Genomic DNA, 16,535 nt, shown 5'->3' with positions numbered 1-16,535 from the left:
TGGACTGTGAAGAAAGCTGAGCACCGAAGAATTGATGCTTTTGAACTGTGGTGTTGGAGAAGACTCTTGAGAGTCCCTTGGACTGCAAGGAGATCCAACCAGTCCATTCTGAAGGAGATCAGCCCTGGGTGTTCTTTGGAAGGAATGATGCTAAAGCTGAAACTCCAGTACTTTGGCCACCTCATGCGAAGAGTTGACTCATTGGAAAAGACTCTGATGCTGGGAGGGATCAGGGGCAGGAGGAAAAGGGGATGATGGAGGATAAGATGGCTGGATGACATCACCGACTCGATGGACATGAGTTTGAGTGAACTCCAGGAGTTGGTGATGGACAGGGAGGCCTAGCGTGCTGCAATTAAGGGGTAAAAAAATAAAGCAAATGTTTTTCTGGAACTCTCTTGCTTTTTCAATGATCCAGCGATGTTGGCCATTTGATCTCTGGTTCCTCTGCCTGTTCTAAAACCAGCTTGAACATCTGGAAGTTCACAGCTTACGTACCATTGAAGCCTGCCTTGGAGAATTTTGAGCATTTCTTTGCTAGCATATGAGATGAGTGCAATCGTGCAGTAGTTTGAACATTCTTTGGCATTGCCTTTCTTTGAGATTGGAATGAAAACAGATCTTTCCCAGTCCTGTGGCTGCTGAGTTTTCCAAATTTGCTGGCATATTGAGTGCAGCACTTTCACAGCATCATCTTTTAGGATTTGAAATAGCTCAACTGGAACTCCATCACCTCCACTAGCTTTGTTCATAGTGATGCTTCCTAAGGTCCACTTGTCTTTGCATTCCAGGATGGCTCTAGGTGAGTGAGCACACCATCGTGGTTATCTGGGTCATGAAGATCTTTTTTGCATAGCTCTTCTGTGTATTCTTGCCACCTCTTCTTAATTTCTTCTTCTTCTATTATTCATTTTCTGTTGGTTATTGAGCCCACCTTTACAGGAAATGTTCCCTTGGTATCTCTAATTTTCTTGAAAAGATCTCTAGTCTTTCCCACTCTATTGTTTTCCTCTATTTCTTTGCATTGATCACTGAGGAACGCTTTCTTATCTCTTCTTGCTATTCTCTGGAACTCTGCATTCAAATGGGTATATCTTGCCTTTTCTCCTTTGCCTTTAGCTTCTTTCCTCAGCTCTTCTTTTCTCAGCTACTTCTAAGGCCTCATCAGACAACCATTTTGCCTTTTTGCATTTATTTTTCTTGGAGATGGTCTTGATCACTGTCTCCTGTACAATGTCACGAACCTCCATCCATAGTTCTTCAGATTATCAGATCTAGCCCCCTGAATCTATTTCTCACTTCCACTATATAATCATAAGAGATTTAAGTCATACCTGAATGGTCTAGGGGTTTTCCCTACTTTCTTCAATGAAGCCCGAATTTGGCAAAAAGGAATTCATGATCTGAGCCACAGTCAGCTCCTGGTCTTGTTTTTGCTGACTGTATAGAACTTCTCCATCTTTGGCTGCAAAGAATACTTGATCTGATTTCAGTGTTGACCATCTGGTGATGTCCGTGTGTAGTCTTTTCTTGCGTTGTTGGAAGAGGGTGTTTACTATGACCAGTGTGTTCTCTTGGCAAAACTCTGTTAGCCTTTGCCCTGCTTCATTTTGTACTCCAAGGCCAAATTTGCCTGTTAATCCAGGTATCTCTTGACTTCCTACTTTTGCATTCCAGTCCCCTATAATGAAGAGGACATCTTTTTGGGGTGTTAGTTCTAGAAGGTCTTGTAGGTCTTCATAGAACCATTCAACTTCAGCTTTTTCAGCATTACTGGTCGGGACATAGAGTTGTATTACTGTGCTACTGAATGGTTTGCCTTGGAAACGAACAGAGATCATCCTGTTGTTTTTGAGACTGCATCCAAGTACTGCATTTTGAACTCTTATTGACTATGATGGCTACTCCATTTCTTCTAAGTGATTCTTGCCCATAGTAGTAGATATAATCTGAGTTAAATTCACCCATTCCAGTCCATTTTAGTTCACTGATTCCTGAAATGTCAACATTCCCACTTGCCATCTCCTGTGTGACCACTCCTAATTTGCCTTGATTCATGGACCTAACATTCCAGGTTCCTACGCAATATTGCTCTATACAACATAGGAATTTACTTCCATCACCCGTCACATCCACAACTGGCTGTTGTTTTTGCTTTGGCTCCATCCCTTCATTCTTTCTGGAGCTATTTCTGCATTCTTCTCCAGTAGCATCACTCACTCACTGAAGTCACTCAGTCGTGTCCGACTCTTTGCAACCTCAAGGACTGTAGCCTACAAGGCTCCTCTGTCCGTGGGATTTTCCAGGCAAGAATACTGGAGTGGGTTGCCATTTCCTTCTCCAGGAAATCTTCCCAACCCAGGGACTGAACCTGGGTCTCCAGCATTGTAGGCAGACGCTTTACTGACCTGGGGAGTTCATCTTCCAGTGTCATACCTTTTTGCCTTTCCATACTGTTCACAGGGTTCTCAAGGCAAGAATACTGAAGTGGTTTGCGATTCCCTTCTCCAGTGGACGTTTTGTCAGAACTCTCCGCCATGACCTTTCTGTCTTGGGAGGCCCTACACAGTATGGTTCATAGTTTCATTGAGCTAGACAAGCTCAATGCAGTCATGTGATCAAATTGGTTACTTTTCTGTGATTGAGGTTGTCATTCTGTCTGCCCTCTGAGAGAGAAGGCTAAGAGGCTTATGGAAGCTTTCTGAAGGGAGAGACTGACTGAAGGGGAAACTGGGCCTTGTTCTGATGGGCGGGGACATGTTCAATAAATCCTTAATCCAATTTTCTGTTAATGGGCAGGGCTGTGTTCCCTCTCTGTTGCTTGACCTGGGGCCAAACTATGGTGGAGGCAATGAAGATAATGGCGACCTCCTTCAAAAGGTCCCTGCATGCACTGCTGCCCTCATGCCCCCAAACCTGCAGCAAGCCACTGCTGACCCACGCCTCCACCGGAGACTCGTGGACACTCACCGGCAAGTCTGGGTCAGTCCCTTGGGGGGGTCACTGCTCCTTTCTCCTGGGTCCTGGTGCACACAGGGTTTTGTCTGTGGCCTCCAAGAGTCTGATTCCTCAGTCCTGTGTAAGTTCTGGTGGTTCTATGGTGGGGATAATGGCGACCTGCAAAGGGCTTATGCCATACCCAGGTTTGCTACACCCAGAGCCCCTGCGGCAGGCCACTGCTCACCCGCACCTCCACAGGAGACACTCAGACATGTTTCTGGCTCAGTGTCTGTAGGTTGGGCATGCGTTTTGTGCTGTTCCCAGGTCTGAGCAGCTCAGGCAACCAGGTGCTTGCTGAACGCACTGTCCCAGGTGGGCTGTGCATCTTAATCACCTCCCGGGTCCAGACTACTCAGTTTCCTGGGTGTGCCGTAAGAGCACTGTCTTAGGTGTGCCGTGTGTCTCCTCTGGAGAGCTACTCTCAACCTGCAACCCATCTGGCAGATGTTATCCACCCAGGATCTCAGGAGGACATGGTTAGCAGCTGGAAGCCTGCTCACTGTTGGTGGAAGATGCTGTCTCTGGGGCTGAAATTGTAGCAGCCCCTTGCCTTCCGGCTCTAGATGTTGCAAGCCTGCCTCTCTGCCTCTGGGCGGGGAGGGGCCGGTATGCAGCTCTCCTTTGGTATGCAACTCAATCCTTTGTTCTTTGAGAGGCCAGGCTGTGGACAATTCTTAAAAAGATGGGAATATGACCACCTGACCTGCCTCCTGAGAAATCTGTACGCAGGTAAAGAAGCAACAGTTAGAACTGGACATGGAACAACAGAAGGAGTACGTCAAGGCTGTGTACTGTCACCCTGCTTATTTAATTTATATGCAGAGTACATCATGCGAAATGCCAGGCTGGATGAGGCACAAGCTGGAATCAAGATTGCTGGGAGAAATATCAATAACCTCAGATATGCAGATGACACCACTCTTATGGCAGAAAGTGAAGAGGAACTCAAAAGCCTCTTGATGAAAGTGAAAGAGGAGAGTGAAAAAGTTGGCTTAACGCTCAACATTCAGAAAACTAAGATCATGGCATGTGGTCCCATCACTTCATGGGAAATAGATGGGGCAACAGTGGAAACAGTGAGGGACTATTTTGGGGGGCTCCAAAATCACTGCAGATGGTGACTGCAGCCATGAAATTAAAAGACACTTGGTCCTTGGAAGAAAAGCTATGACCAACATCAGTCAGTCAGTCAGTTCAGTCGTTCAGTCATGTCCGACTCTTTGCGACCCCATGGACTGCAGCACGCCAGGCCTCCCTGTCCATCACCAACTTCTGGAGTTTACTCAAACTCATGTCCATTGAGTTGGTGATGCCATCCAACCATCTATCCTCTGTCATCTCCTTCTCCTCCCACCCTCAATCTTTCCCAGCATCAGAGTCTTTTCTAATGAGTCAGCTCTTCGCATCAGGTGGCCAAAGTACTGGAGTTTCAGCTTCAACATCAGTCCTTCCGATGAATATGCAGGACTGATTTCCTTTAGGATGGACTGGTCGGATCTCCTTGCAGTCCAAGAGACTCTGAAGAGTCTTCTCCAACAACACAGTTCAAAAGCATCAATTCTTTGGCGCTCAGCTTTCTTAATAGTCCAAATCTCATGTCCATACATGACTATTGGAAAAACCACAGCCTTGACTAGACTGAGCTTTGTTGGAAGAGTAATGTCTCTGCTTTTTAATATGCTGTCTAGGTTGGTCATAACTTTCCTTCCAAGGAGCAAGTGTCTTTGAATTTCATAGTTGCAGTCACCATCTGCAGTGATTTTGGAGCCCACAGAACAAGTCTGGCTTTCCACAGAACAAGTTTTAAAGACAAAAAAAGAGTCCAGCTGAAAATACTGAGTGGTTCTCCTCTGCCAACAAGGACATCACAGACAGGTGCTGGCAATCCTTATCCCAAGGGATGAAATCCAAACTTCTTAGTCGACATTAAAAAGCCCTCAACATTCTGTTCTCAACCTATCATTATAGTATTTCCTAAAAGTTCTGGGTCTGAATTTCAGTTCTGCCACTTACTAGCCACAATGTCTCAGGCAAAATGCTTATAAAGTGGAGATTATACCATGACTTGTAAAATGAGACACATACCATCTACCTGGCAAACTTTAATGAAACGTTACAGAAAAAAATGAAATGTATATTTAAAAACACGAAAGTATCTTAAAAGTTCTTGTAAAACTCCTGATGGCTGCAACTCTATAAATTTACTAAGAAAAAATGAATTGTACATTTACAATGGGTGAATTTATAGTAGGTAAATTATATTTTGATAAACCTCCTTTTTAAAACCCATGGAGAAAACTGGGATTATTCAATCAATGGATTTAAGACAACTGTGTATCCATCAGGGAAAAAACAAATATTTCCAAAATATCAAAGATTATAATGCAAAAGTATACATTCTACTATAAAAAGGTCTTACAATAACTCTAACACTACTGAACTCTCTCCTCCAGTCAAACCAATAAACTCATTATATTTTGAAGGTCTATAGTTATGACCAACTTAGACAGCATATTAAAAAGCAAAGACAACAAAGGTTGTTACTTTGCCAACAAAGGTCCGTCTAGTCAAGGCAATGGTTTTCCTGTGGTCATGTATGGATGTGAGAGTTGGACTGTGAAGAAAGCTGAGCACCTGAGAACTGATGCTTTTGAACTGTGGTGTTGGAGAAGACTCTTGAGAGTCCCTTGGACTGCAAGGAGATCCAACCAGTCCATTCTGAAGGAGATCAGTCCTGGGTGTTCTTTGGAAGGAATGATGCTAAAGCTGAAACTCCAGTACTTTGGCCACCTCATGTGAAGAGTTGACTCATTGGAAAAGACTCTGATGCTGGGAGGGATTGGGGGCAGGAGGAGAAGGGGATGACAGAGGATGAGATGGCTGGATGGCATCACGGACTCAATGGACGTGAGTCTGAGTGAACTCCGGGAGTTGGTGATGGACAGGGAGGGCTGGCGTGCTGCAATTCACGAGGTCGCAAGGAGTTGGACACGACTGAGTGACTGAACTGAACTGATAGTTCGCAACTGGGCTTCCCATGTGGCACTAGTGGTAAAGAATCCACTTGCACTGTAGGAGATGTAAGAGACATGGGTTCAACCCCTGGGTTGGGAAGATCCCCTGGAGGAAGGCAAGGCAACTCACTCCAGTATTCTTGCCTGGGAAGTCCCATGGACAGAGGAGCCTGGTGGGCTACAGCCCACAGGACTACAAAGAGTCAGAGACAACTGAAGTGACTTGGCACGCACAGTCCACAACAAGGAGTACCATCAATTCCAGCACACACACAGCCCAAGCCGTAGAATCCTCAAGACCCAGGTACAGTGGAAAAAACAAAATACTTGAAGTTAGTCACTGTGTTCTAATCCAAGTTTTACCACTCACTAGCTGAATGACCTTAAGCAAAACCCACTAAAATTCATTTCTTCATCTGAAAGAAAAGCAATCACATCTCACTCACAGGGCTGTGAAAGGCCCTCAAGTGAAGCAGAGTGCCTAGCACCCTACCTCAAAGGTAATCATAAATGTTATTTTCCTCCTTCCTCATCTCTAGAATGCATTCCCTTATTATTCCAAACTGTTTTCTTAAAAACTCCACCTTTTAAGATACTGTTTATATCACTCATGTGACCAAAAACAAGAAATCCTTTGAACCTTCATTGCTGTCTTCAACCACTAAAACATTTAATTATTCTGTAAACTGAGACTAGGAACTATTCCTGATATTTTTCTGGCATTCCCTACTCTATTAGCACATTTACATAAACATTCATATACAAGTAAGCCCTTCTTAAAAGTAGGTATTCCTAAAAGCTGATAAACAATACAACAGATTTTCACATCCAACTTCTATTAAACACCCCATGCAAATGGTATTACTGCCTCCATTTTTCTGATGGGGCAGTGCGACCCAGAGACACCAGATGACAGCACAGTGGATGCAGGCCCAGTAAACAGGGGCTCCTCCGGCCACTCAGCAAACAGTCACACCATCCTTTGCCCTACCGCACCGTGGAATGAGCACAGACTAAGCAAACGCAGCTGCCCGTGAGCTCTGTTGCAGCCAGCTGCCAATTACTCATCCTTGAAAGTTTATTTAACCTAAGTCTTAGTTTTTTCCTCTGTAAAACAGAAATGGTTAATATCTACTTTCCAGGGTTTTAAGAGAATAAAAGATCTGGAAATTTGTCTCTCTTGACTACCTTCCCCTACCCCCAGGGACCCCTGCCTCTGGCAACCACCAATCTCTTCTTCATTGTTATCTATGCATTTGGGTTGTTTTATTGTTGTTTTAAGATTCCACACGGAAGTGAGATCCTACTACATTTGCCTACTTATTTTTTTTAATGTAACAAGTTTGAACCAGCTTACTGAAGACTCTGTACGTTCCTTAAATATGCATATGTTATACTTTGTGTTAATTTATGTGTAAGTTGGCCACCTCATGCGAAGAGTTGACTCACTGGAAAAGACTTTGATGCTGGGAGGGATTGGGGGAAGGAGGAGAAGGGGACGACAGAGGATGAGATGGCTGCATGGCATCACTGACTCGATGGCTGCATGGCATCACTGACTCGATGGACATGAGTCTCAGTGAACTCCAGGAGTTGGTGATGGACAGGGAGGCCTGGCGTGCTGCGATTCATGGGGTCGCAAAGAGTCGGACACGAATGAGAGACTGAACTGAATTGAACTGATACATAGTATATTAAGATATAACAGCTTAGTACCATCACTTGTAAAAGACCACAAACAATCTAAATAGCCACTGAAAAGAACAGTACAATCACAGAAGAGAATTATTACACAGTCACTATAAAGAGTAAAGTATATTTCTATGTGCAGAAGTGAAATAAACTAGAAGATAAGCAGTTTGGTGAAAAAATTCAAAGTGCACTAGCCTTCCATGTGTGAGCAGTATGTACTAGAGATAGGGAAATACAAACAGGAGTGATCTACAAAGAACATCTCTGAAAAGATACATAATAAGTTGAAAAGAGTGTCTTTTGGAGAGGGATCAGGGAGCTAAGGAAGAAGGGAGACTATTTTTCACTGTGTATCCTCTTGCACTATTTAAACTTTTAACCTGTGTGCGCGCCTGTGATTCTTCATGACCAAATGGGCTGAAGCCCACCAGGCTTCCCCACTCATGCAGCACATTTTTAATTTCCAAAGCAAGATATCATTCCTAGATTTTAAAAGCTGCAATTTTTTATGTTAAAAATACAATTAAAAGCTAGTTTTAGAAAAACGGATACAGTATCTTTAATTTTTTAAAGAAAAAGATACCAAAGGACATCAAAAAAGGAAGAAGTTTTACCAGAAGAGGGCCATTATCCACAAGCCAATTTACTCAGCCAAGATAAGAGAACATGTCCTTCCCTACACTGAAGCTGCTGAGAGGTCAAAGATTTTTAAAGCTATTGGGAAGGAAAGAGGATGAATTCTAAAAATTGATCATAATATAATTTGTTTCCTAGAACATAAACATTTAGAAAAACACAAACATTTTATACCTGAAGGAATTTTAAACATCATGTACTCCATACCCCTTTCTCATATTCTACAAAGAAATACATTCCCACATGGACTAAATTACTAGCCTAAGATCAAAGTTACTTTAAGACAGAGTACTACAAAAAGAAAAAAAACTAATTCTCAGGACCCCCAGTCCAACAGTAATTCCTATACAATGAAAGGAAGAGCAAATACTGTATGTATGAATTTGTTGACAACTATATGACAACAAGCTTCCCACGTGGCTCAAAGGTAAAGAATCCTCCTGAAAATGCAGGAGACATGCATTCGATCCCTGGGTCAAAAAGATCCCCCGGAGGAGGAAATGGCAATCCACTCCAGTATTCTTGCCTGGAAAATCCCAGGGACAGACGACCCTGGCGGGCTACAGTCCATGGGTCATGAAGAGTCAGACAGGACTGAGCAATTGAGCACACACTGATCGCAAATGACAACAGGGCATAAAAAAAGAATTTCATCACATTCCTTTGTATAACTTCAGGTCATAAACTACTTTTTAAAAACAGAATATAAAGTTAATATGGAAAAACAAATGTAAAAACAAAACAAAAAAAACAAATATAAGAAATACTGCTACAAAACTTGAGTGTATATATGTATGCCCATGCTATATACTTAACTGTCTCCCCCTAAATTCTCATACTGAAACCTTAACCCTCAATGTGAGTGCATGTGGAGATAGGGCCCTTAGGAGTAGTTAAGGTTACACACAAAACTAATATTAACCCTGGGCAATGAGATCAGTTTAACTTTATACACTGCTGTTCAGTGAAAATTTTTACCAAGTTTATTAAAAACTAAATAAATTCAACCCTAAAATAAATAAATTTCTAAAATATTTCTAGGTACCATAAACATTCATACCTTTGTATACAAAAGCAGATAAGCCTACAGAAGAGCAAACAACAACAAAAAGACGTGGCAGTGGAAGCATGGAATCCTAACCACTGGGCAACCAGGGAATTCCCTACAGAACATTCCTGAAATGACAAAATTATAGAAATGGAGGGCAAATTAGTGGTTGCCAGGGATTTGAAGGAAGGTGACAAAAAGGCCTCTTGAGGGTTGACAGAGCTGCTCCATGTCCTGACTGTGCTGGCAGGTGTAAAAACATACACACAATAAAACTCCACAGAACTAAATTATACACATGTGTACACACACGCACAAATAAGACTCAGAAAATCTTGAAAAAGGTTAAGTGGATTGTGCCAATCAGTGTGGCTGTGACCCTGAACCGCAGTTCCACAAGGTGCTGCCGCCGGGGAAATGGGGATGGGACAGCAGACTCTTTCTGTGTTATTTCTTACAACTGCGTGTGACTCTACAATTATCTCAAAATAGAAAGTTAATTTAAAAAGAGGAAAATCCTATAAAAGGACAAAAATAGATGTTTTGGCCATCATTTAGCTTCTTAGAGTCATTTCAAATGCACTTTGATGGAAAGAAGTGTTTACTCACTAACTGAATCTTACTGAGACATTAGTACAACCCTCTCTGAGTACTCCTCATAAAGCTTTAAGCTTTCCTCGTAAAACTTCTCAAGATCTAATTTTATCTTATACACTGACCTGTATTCCTCACCAGAATGTAACCTCCACAAGACAGACTTCTGTTTCATTCAATGTTGTATTCCTATCACCCTGATCAAAACTTGCCACTTTGCAAGCACCATATTAAAGGAGTGAAATCAATGGTGTTACAAAGTCTCTTGTTATCTACTTTGTGTATAGTCGAATAAAAATGTGTTAACCTATACGAGCTCTCCTAATGGCAAATTCCCAGTACTCACTCCTCTGTGAGCTGATTCAGGTTTGTGGGGTGAAAAGTGTAATTCTGGCTTAAACAAAAATAGTCTTGCCATACACTCCAAAGTTTGCATATGAACTTCAAGTTAGTCCCTGCTTTTTGCCATTTGGACAGACAGCCACGGTTCAATCATCTGTAGCTATTTTACTGGTCTTGAAAATATACTCTCAAAAACTAGAAGGTAAAGAAATATACAGGCTAACTGTAGACTTATTACTAATATTCAACTAACAACAGCAACTAACCCTGACCCCTCACTATGTGCCAAATAATGCTCTGATAGGGTTATAGTCAAGCCTGTCACAACTCTGAACTAGGTACTAATATTACCTCCATGTTTAAAAATGAGAAAAATAGAGGCTTAAAAGTTAAAAACTCAAGATCACAAAGTAGACAGGAGAGCCAGGTCCATCTTAGATGTGCCTTATTCCAGAGCCTTCACTACTAATTAAATTAGCAGAACTGAAAAGTCTGTTTTGGTAAAATAAATCTATTGGGTTTCAAATAAAGTAACATATATAAAATACAAATACTGAGCTGCTAAAAACTGAGCATCTTGAAGATGAAAAGTCTAGCTGGCTGAGAATATTAGAATCACATCATTAAAAGGTCAAGAATCAGCAACTCAATTAAACCACCAAATCAAACCACAGTGAACCTTTAGAAGATTCGAATTCCAAAAGAAATACGAAATTTCTAACACTTTAAAAAAGAATAATAAACAAACTGCTATTTTCGCAACAATCCTGAATGCCAGAATACGTTCACTACCATACTGCCTGGTCAACCAAAGAGCTGGAAGTGTAGTACTTCTGTACAGATAAAAAGTAGGCAACAAAGGAACGTACAGTTCCTTTACAAGACTGAAACACCACTGTAACCAAGCATACTAAAAATAAAGCCTTTCTGCTTCAGTTTTCCAAAGCTTGCAAAGTAAGGATAAAATCTCTTCTTGCATTTACCTCTCAAGTTTTCACACAATCTGAAACACTACTAAAACAATTCAAGTACTGAAAGCAAGAGTCAAAAACTCAAAGGCCAAGAAGGGCCAGGCTTGTAAGTTACCTAGTCAGTAATAAGGCAAAAATGGAGTCTTGCCCAGCCAACACACCTAATTCTAATATAGAAAAGAGTTGCCCTTCAAAGTCAGAAATCTGTAGTTTACTGTTAAACCTGATTTTTTAAATGTTGTCAACTAATTCAGTTACAATCCAACACATGCAAATTAAAAACATCAAATTATATCATAAATTTTAGGCACCAAAAAGGCTAAAATTATAAGATGGCTAATATCAAGTGCTGGGGAGAATGTGAAGCAACTTGAAACAACTTGAACTCTCATACTCTGCTAGACTGAATGTAAATGTGATACAATCTTTTCAGAAAACTGTCTGAAATCATCTACTTAATTCCACTCCTAACATAAATTCATAGACTTGAACCAAAACACATGTTCAAGAATGTTCAAAAGAGTGCTCTTCTTAATAAACAAAAATTGGAAACGTACCATCGGCCACTAACAGCAAAATGAGAATATAAAATAAGGTACATTCATATGATGTGTAACACCAGGCAAGAATGAGACTAAGAGGTTGCTCCCACATAACTGATCTTACAAATATGCTTAAAGAAAAGGAATGAGACTAAGAGGTTGCTCCCACATAACTGATCTTACAAATATGCTTAAAGAAAAGAGGCCCACAATGTTCTTATAGAGCTCAAAAAAAAGAATGAAAAAGTGAAAAATGAATCGACAACGTAGTTCATGAAGTCAGTGGTGACCTCTGGGAAAGGAGTGACTGCAAAGGGTAGGAAGAGCAGAACTTCTGCAGGTCCTGATTGAGTTCTATTTCCTGATCTGAGTACTGTTATGAGCTGTTTTCATCTTGTGAAAATTCCAAGTTTTATGGTCTATATACTGTTCCATAGGTGTGTACACCTCAACAAAAACTTTAAAACACACACACACAGCTCCTAGATACCCAAGGAGCCCAAAATATTTCTACATGTGGACCCAGCTTATCAGAGCAGATATGTCTGACATCCCAGCTCAAGAAATAGTCCACATTCTTACACCTAAAGAAGAGCAAAGGAAACAAATAAAAGCAATATAAAACTGTATCAGTGACTCTACCTGATCAACAACTAACAAAATTTAAATTTCTCCTAATAACAACACCTCTCAGAATGTGTCCTCCCTTTTAAATGCCTCATACATTTCCAAATCAAGTGTCTCATAAAATAGAGTATAATACAATATAATACATATAATAGAGTATAAAAATAGAGTGAAACGTAGAAACTAGATCAAAAATTAAATAATGAAGTGTAAAAAATTCAACGCAAGCATTAAATCACCAACACAATCCTGTTTCCTGATTCCTGAACAACCTAACTTGACTGGCCACTCACTGATAAGAGACAATTTTATCTCACCCAAAGGAGTCACAACCTAGACCACCCGCGAGTTACCAAGAAGCCTACAGCAGACAAGAGGAGCCAAGCAAGTCCCACAAAATCCAACTACATAATGCAGCTTAATCAAGTAACTGTTAAATGACTAAACGTTGACTTCAAAATGCCTTCACAGCACTGCCTGCCTGTCCTCTCAAGAACCTACCTAACAAACACGTTTGGTTCCTGAGATATGAAATGGTCCCACCTTTGAGTCATTGCTAGTATTTCTCCTCCATTTCCAACCTCACTTGTTTACAGCCTGTCCTAACTTTCATGTCCCAAATGTATCACATCTGTGTATTACAAAATCCTAGAAATACCACATATTAAATTGAATACCTCCATTTTTTTAACATGCCTCTTTCTGTAAGTAACAAAACCACTGTTCAGTTTCTCTGCTTACTCATCAAACATAACGAATTAATCTGAGCCACAACTCAATACATCCAGCAAACTTACCTAGAAAATGCAAAGTTGCTGCTCCAACGTGATAAAATTCCACCAATAAAGTAACCATTCTGACAAAACATTGTAAGTTACAAATTAATTCTTCTTAGCATATCACCGTCACCAAATAACATCTGCACTTAAGTCAGACCCATCAGAGCAAAAGAAACAATCTTTAAAACACACACTAACACATACACCCATCTCTAGGAAGACACTTAATAATCCTCCCAGAGCAAATAACTGCTAAAGCATCAAGCCAAATACTTAAGACCATTTACAGTTCAAAAAAAAAAGTTCTGACATTCAAGTTAAGCAGCCTATCAAATGAGTTTCAAATCTAGTAACTTTTTAGAATTCCCAAGGAAGTAGGATTTTCCCACTTGGTTTAGAAATGCTCAATACACTCAGAAACAAACAAGGAAAAACTCGACACACCTCTACTTTTCAAGGGCAACCTTTTGTAAACCAAATTACACTTTTAGGCTTATTATTAGAACTGCAAACTCCACTCACTATCGACGAACAAGTTACAAGGTAACAGATGACAAGTGAAAAAAGGCCCGCTGCCCTAAGAGAGCCGAATTCGAGGGCTCAGTCGCACACAAATGTGCGCGGCTCATGGCGTGGCACGTTTCCGAGGCTCCGAGCTGAGGGTTCGCTGGATACAAAGTAGTAGAAGACAAGCGAAGTAGAAGACACCTCCGGACACCCTGCAGACTCCCGCCAGCTTTCAAGAAAACTGCGGAAATGCAAGTTTGGGTGAAATCCCGACTCAGACCAAGCACGCGAGAGACGGCTGTTTGTCGGTTCGCTCCCGATTCCTTAGAAAGCATTTCCTGCCTGGAAAACCTCTCTCCCAGAAGCCTTGCACACACACACAGAAAAAAGAAGAAAAAAAAACTTTTTCCGCTCTTCCAATCCACTCCTGGAAGCCGCGGAGCCCGCCCGGACCGGCACACACCCACCGGGGGACCACTCCGCTCGGCCCGGGGCACGCGCGCACACACACTCACAGGTGCCGGCAAACCCGGCCCCTTTCCACACCCCCCGGAAGCGACACCCCCATCTCCCGCACGCCGCGGACCATCCCCCGTCCTCCCCGCCCCCACCCACACCCCCGCCCCCCCCAAAACTCCACCGCCCCCCGTTCCCGGGGAGCCGACCGGCCCTCGCCGCCCGGGCGGGCCAAGAGCTGTGGGGAGGGGAGGCAGGAAGACGGAAGGAGGCCCCAGGCCCCGGGCGTAGGCCTCTCGGAGCGCTTAGGGAGGCGAAAGCTGAAGGGAGGGGGGGACCCCGCGGGCCAGGCTCCGGCGCCCCCTGCCCCCGCTGCCCCGAAGCCCCCCCGCCCCCGGGCCACACTCACTTGCCAGCCGCGGCCCGTCGAGGACGCCACTGTTGCCACCTCCGCCTCCGCCGGCTCCGGGCCCGGGGCCCCCCAGGTCCGGCTTCTTGGGCCCCGCGGGCGGCCCGGCTCCTCCAGCCGGGACCGCTCCGGGCGGGAAGCCGGCCCCGGGCGCGCCCGCCAGAGCCAGGGGGACGCTGTTGCTATGGAGGCCGAGGCCCGGCGCGGCCCCGGCGGCCGGGTCCTCATGCAGGAACTGACACTCCTCCCCGTAGAAGCACGTCTTATCCTTGGCGTAGTAGCGGCAGTACTTCAGCTTCACCCCCGCCGCTGCCGCCGCCGCCGCCCCACCGGGGACACCCCCGACCCCCGGCGGGGCCACCGCCACTACCGCCGCGGCCGCCGCCAGCGAGGAAGACGCGGAGGAGGCGGCGGCCGAGGGGGGCGGGAGGCCGCCGCCACTGTTCATGGCAACGCCGCAGCCTCGTCTTCCGCCGCCGCCACCATAGACTGGGGAGGGAGGGACGGCGCTGCCGGGGGGCCGGAGAAAAGCCCGGGCGGGCGGGTCTGTCCCGCTGCGGGAGCCGGAGCCGCCCGGGGAGGGGGGGGAGGGGAGGGGAGGGAGGAGGGGGCAGGAGGGAGGGGCGGGGAGGGGGAGAGTCGGGAGTCTCACTCACTCTCGCCTTCTCTTTTCTTAAAGGGGCCGCGCGCGGGACGACGGGGTGGGCGCGCGGGCCCTCTGACAGGGACTTCGAGGGCGCGGGCTCGGGTAGTAGGGGGAGGGGAGGGGCGCGGCGGCTGCAGCGAACGGGCGGGGAGGACGGAGGGGCCGGTTTATTTTTAAATTCTGCCTCCACTCGCTCTCTCGCGCTCTGGTTCCTCCGAGTTGTTTATTCCCTTTTCCTCTTCCTGAGACGGCCGTCACCGCTGCGCCTGCGCGCCGGGGCGCGGGGGCTTGTGGGTAGCGGGAGCGCCAGCGGGGGAGGGGGAATCCTGGCCGGGCGTCGGTTGGACGGGCGGGCGGGCGGCGGGCGGTCGGCGGCGGCGCTTCTCCGACGCCGAGCTGGCTGGCTGGGGGAGCGTTCTCACGAGGCGACAGGCCTTCCCGCTTTCGTTTGTCCTCTTACTTGTAAAGCCAGAGCGTCATTTCTTAATTGAAACGACGAAATTTACGGAATATGATGGTCATTTCTTAGGTGGGGGGGGCGCACCTGTGGCCGGAGCCCAAGCCCTGCCTCTGCTGAGAGAGGAGCTCCGTCCGTTCGTCGCACTTCCGCGCCTTCACTTTTTCCCCACCCTCCTCTCCACCCCCCCCCCCTTCCCGCTGAGGGTGAGGAGAGCTGCAGAAATGATTGCCTAAAACTCCTGGGCCTTTTATTAAAAAAAAAAAAACTGGAAGCAAAGGAGGTTGACTCAGGCAAACCCCCAGCTGAGTACAGCACCTGTTTTCTCTATTTATATTACTGAAAGCCTCCAGTAAAATATTATGAAAAAAAAATAAGATGCCACCTGGGGACAGCGCTGCAGAGGCAGCCCCTGAACGTTTCAGTTCTACCTGCCCGGGGTTCTTTTCTCCAGTCTAGTCTTGATTCGAAATTCATTTTCAAAGGATAGGGTTTTTCGCGCATCCATTGCTAATGTTATGCTCCGCTGTATTTAAAAAAAAAAGTTTGCAAGAGTTTTTAAAGAGTTGCTATGAAGGGAAAGTAGTATTTTAGTTTTTCTCCTCTGCAGTCGATTTTCTCAAAAGGCAGTTGGAAGGGAGGGGAGACGTTTGTTGGCGGTATTTGCGGCAAACAGAAGAGGTCACAGAAGAACGAAGAGAAGCCAGTGTACCACACTGCAGAAGGAGCGGGGGTGGGGGAGTGTATTTCATAACCCACAAACGGGTAAACCTGGTGATGTTCCTTAACTAAACTAGAAATAACATTGTATTACG

The 16,535-nt window shown here is 44.7% G+C and overlaps 1 protein-coding gene across 12 annotated transcripts in view; it reads right to left on the bottom strand.

Annotated features, from left to right (window-relative positions):
- The window catches only part of PAN3 (poly(A) specific ribonuclease subunit PAN3), a 123,617-nt gene extending 107,768 nt beyond the window's left edge, over positions 1-15,849 (bottom strand). For 4 of the 12 annotated variants that reach the window (XM_025262884.3, XM_044927304.2, XR_003102723.3 and 1 more), the window contains exon 1: positions 14,618-15,847. In XM_025262884.3, coding sequence (XP_025118669.3) covers positions 14,618-15,065 — 448 coding nt within the window. In that variant the 5' untranslated portion in view covers positions 15,066-15,847. Of the gene's footprint in view, positions 1-14,617 lie in introns of all 12 variants that reach the window. The other 8 variants (XM_025262875.3, XM_025262876.3, XM_025262877.3 and 5 more) reach the window with 6 other exon arrangements.
- Positions 15,850-16,535: the final 686 nt, after the last annotated feature.

The sequence above is a fragment of the Bubalus bubalis genome, chromosome 13, assembly GCF_019923935.1.
Source record: "Bubalus bubalis isolate 160015118507 breed Murrah chromosome 13, NDDB_SH_1, whole genome shotgun sequence".
In the NCBI taxonomy this organism is placed as follows: Eukaryota; Metazoa; Chordata; class Mammalia; order Artiodactyla; family Bovidae; genus Bubalus; species Bubalus bubalis.
The sequence above is the reverse complement of the archived record's forward strand: the minus strand, read 5'-3'. Positions and strand labels throughout refer to the sequence as shown.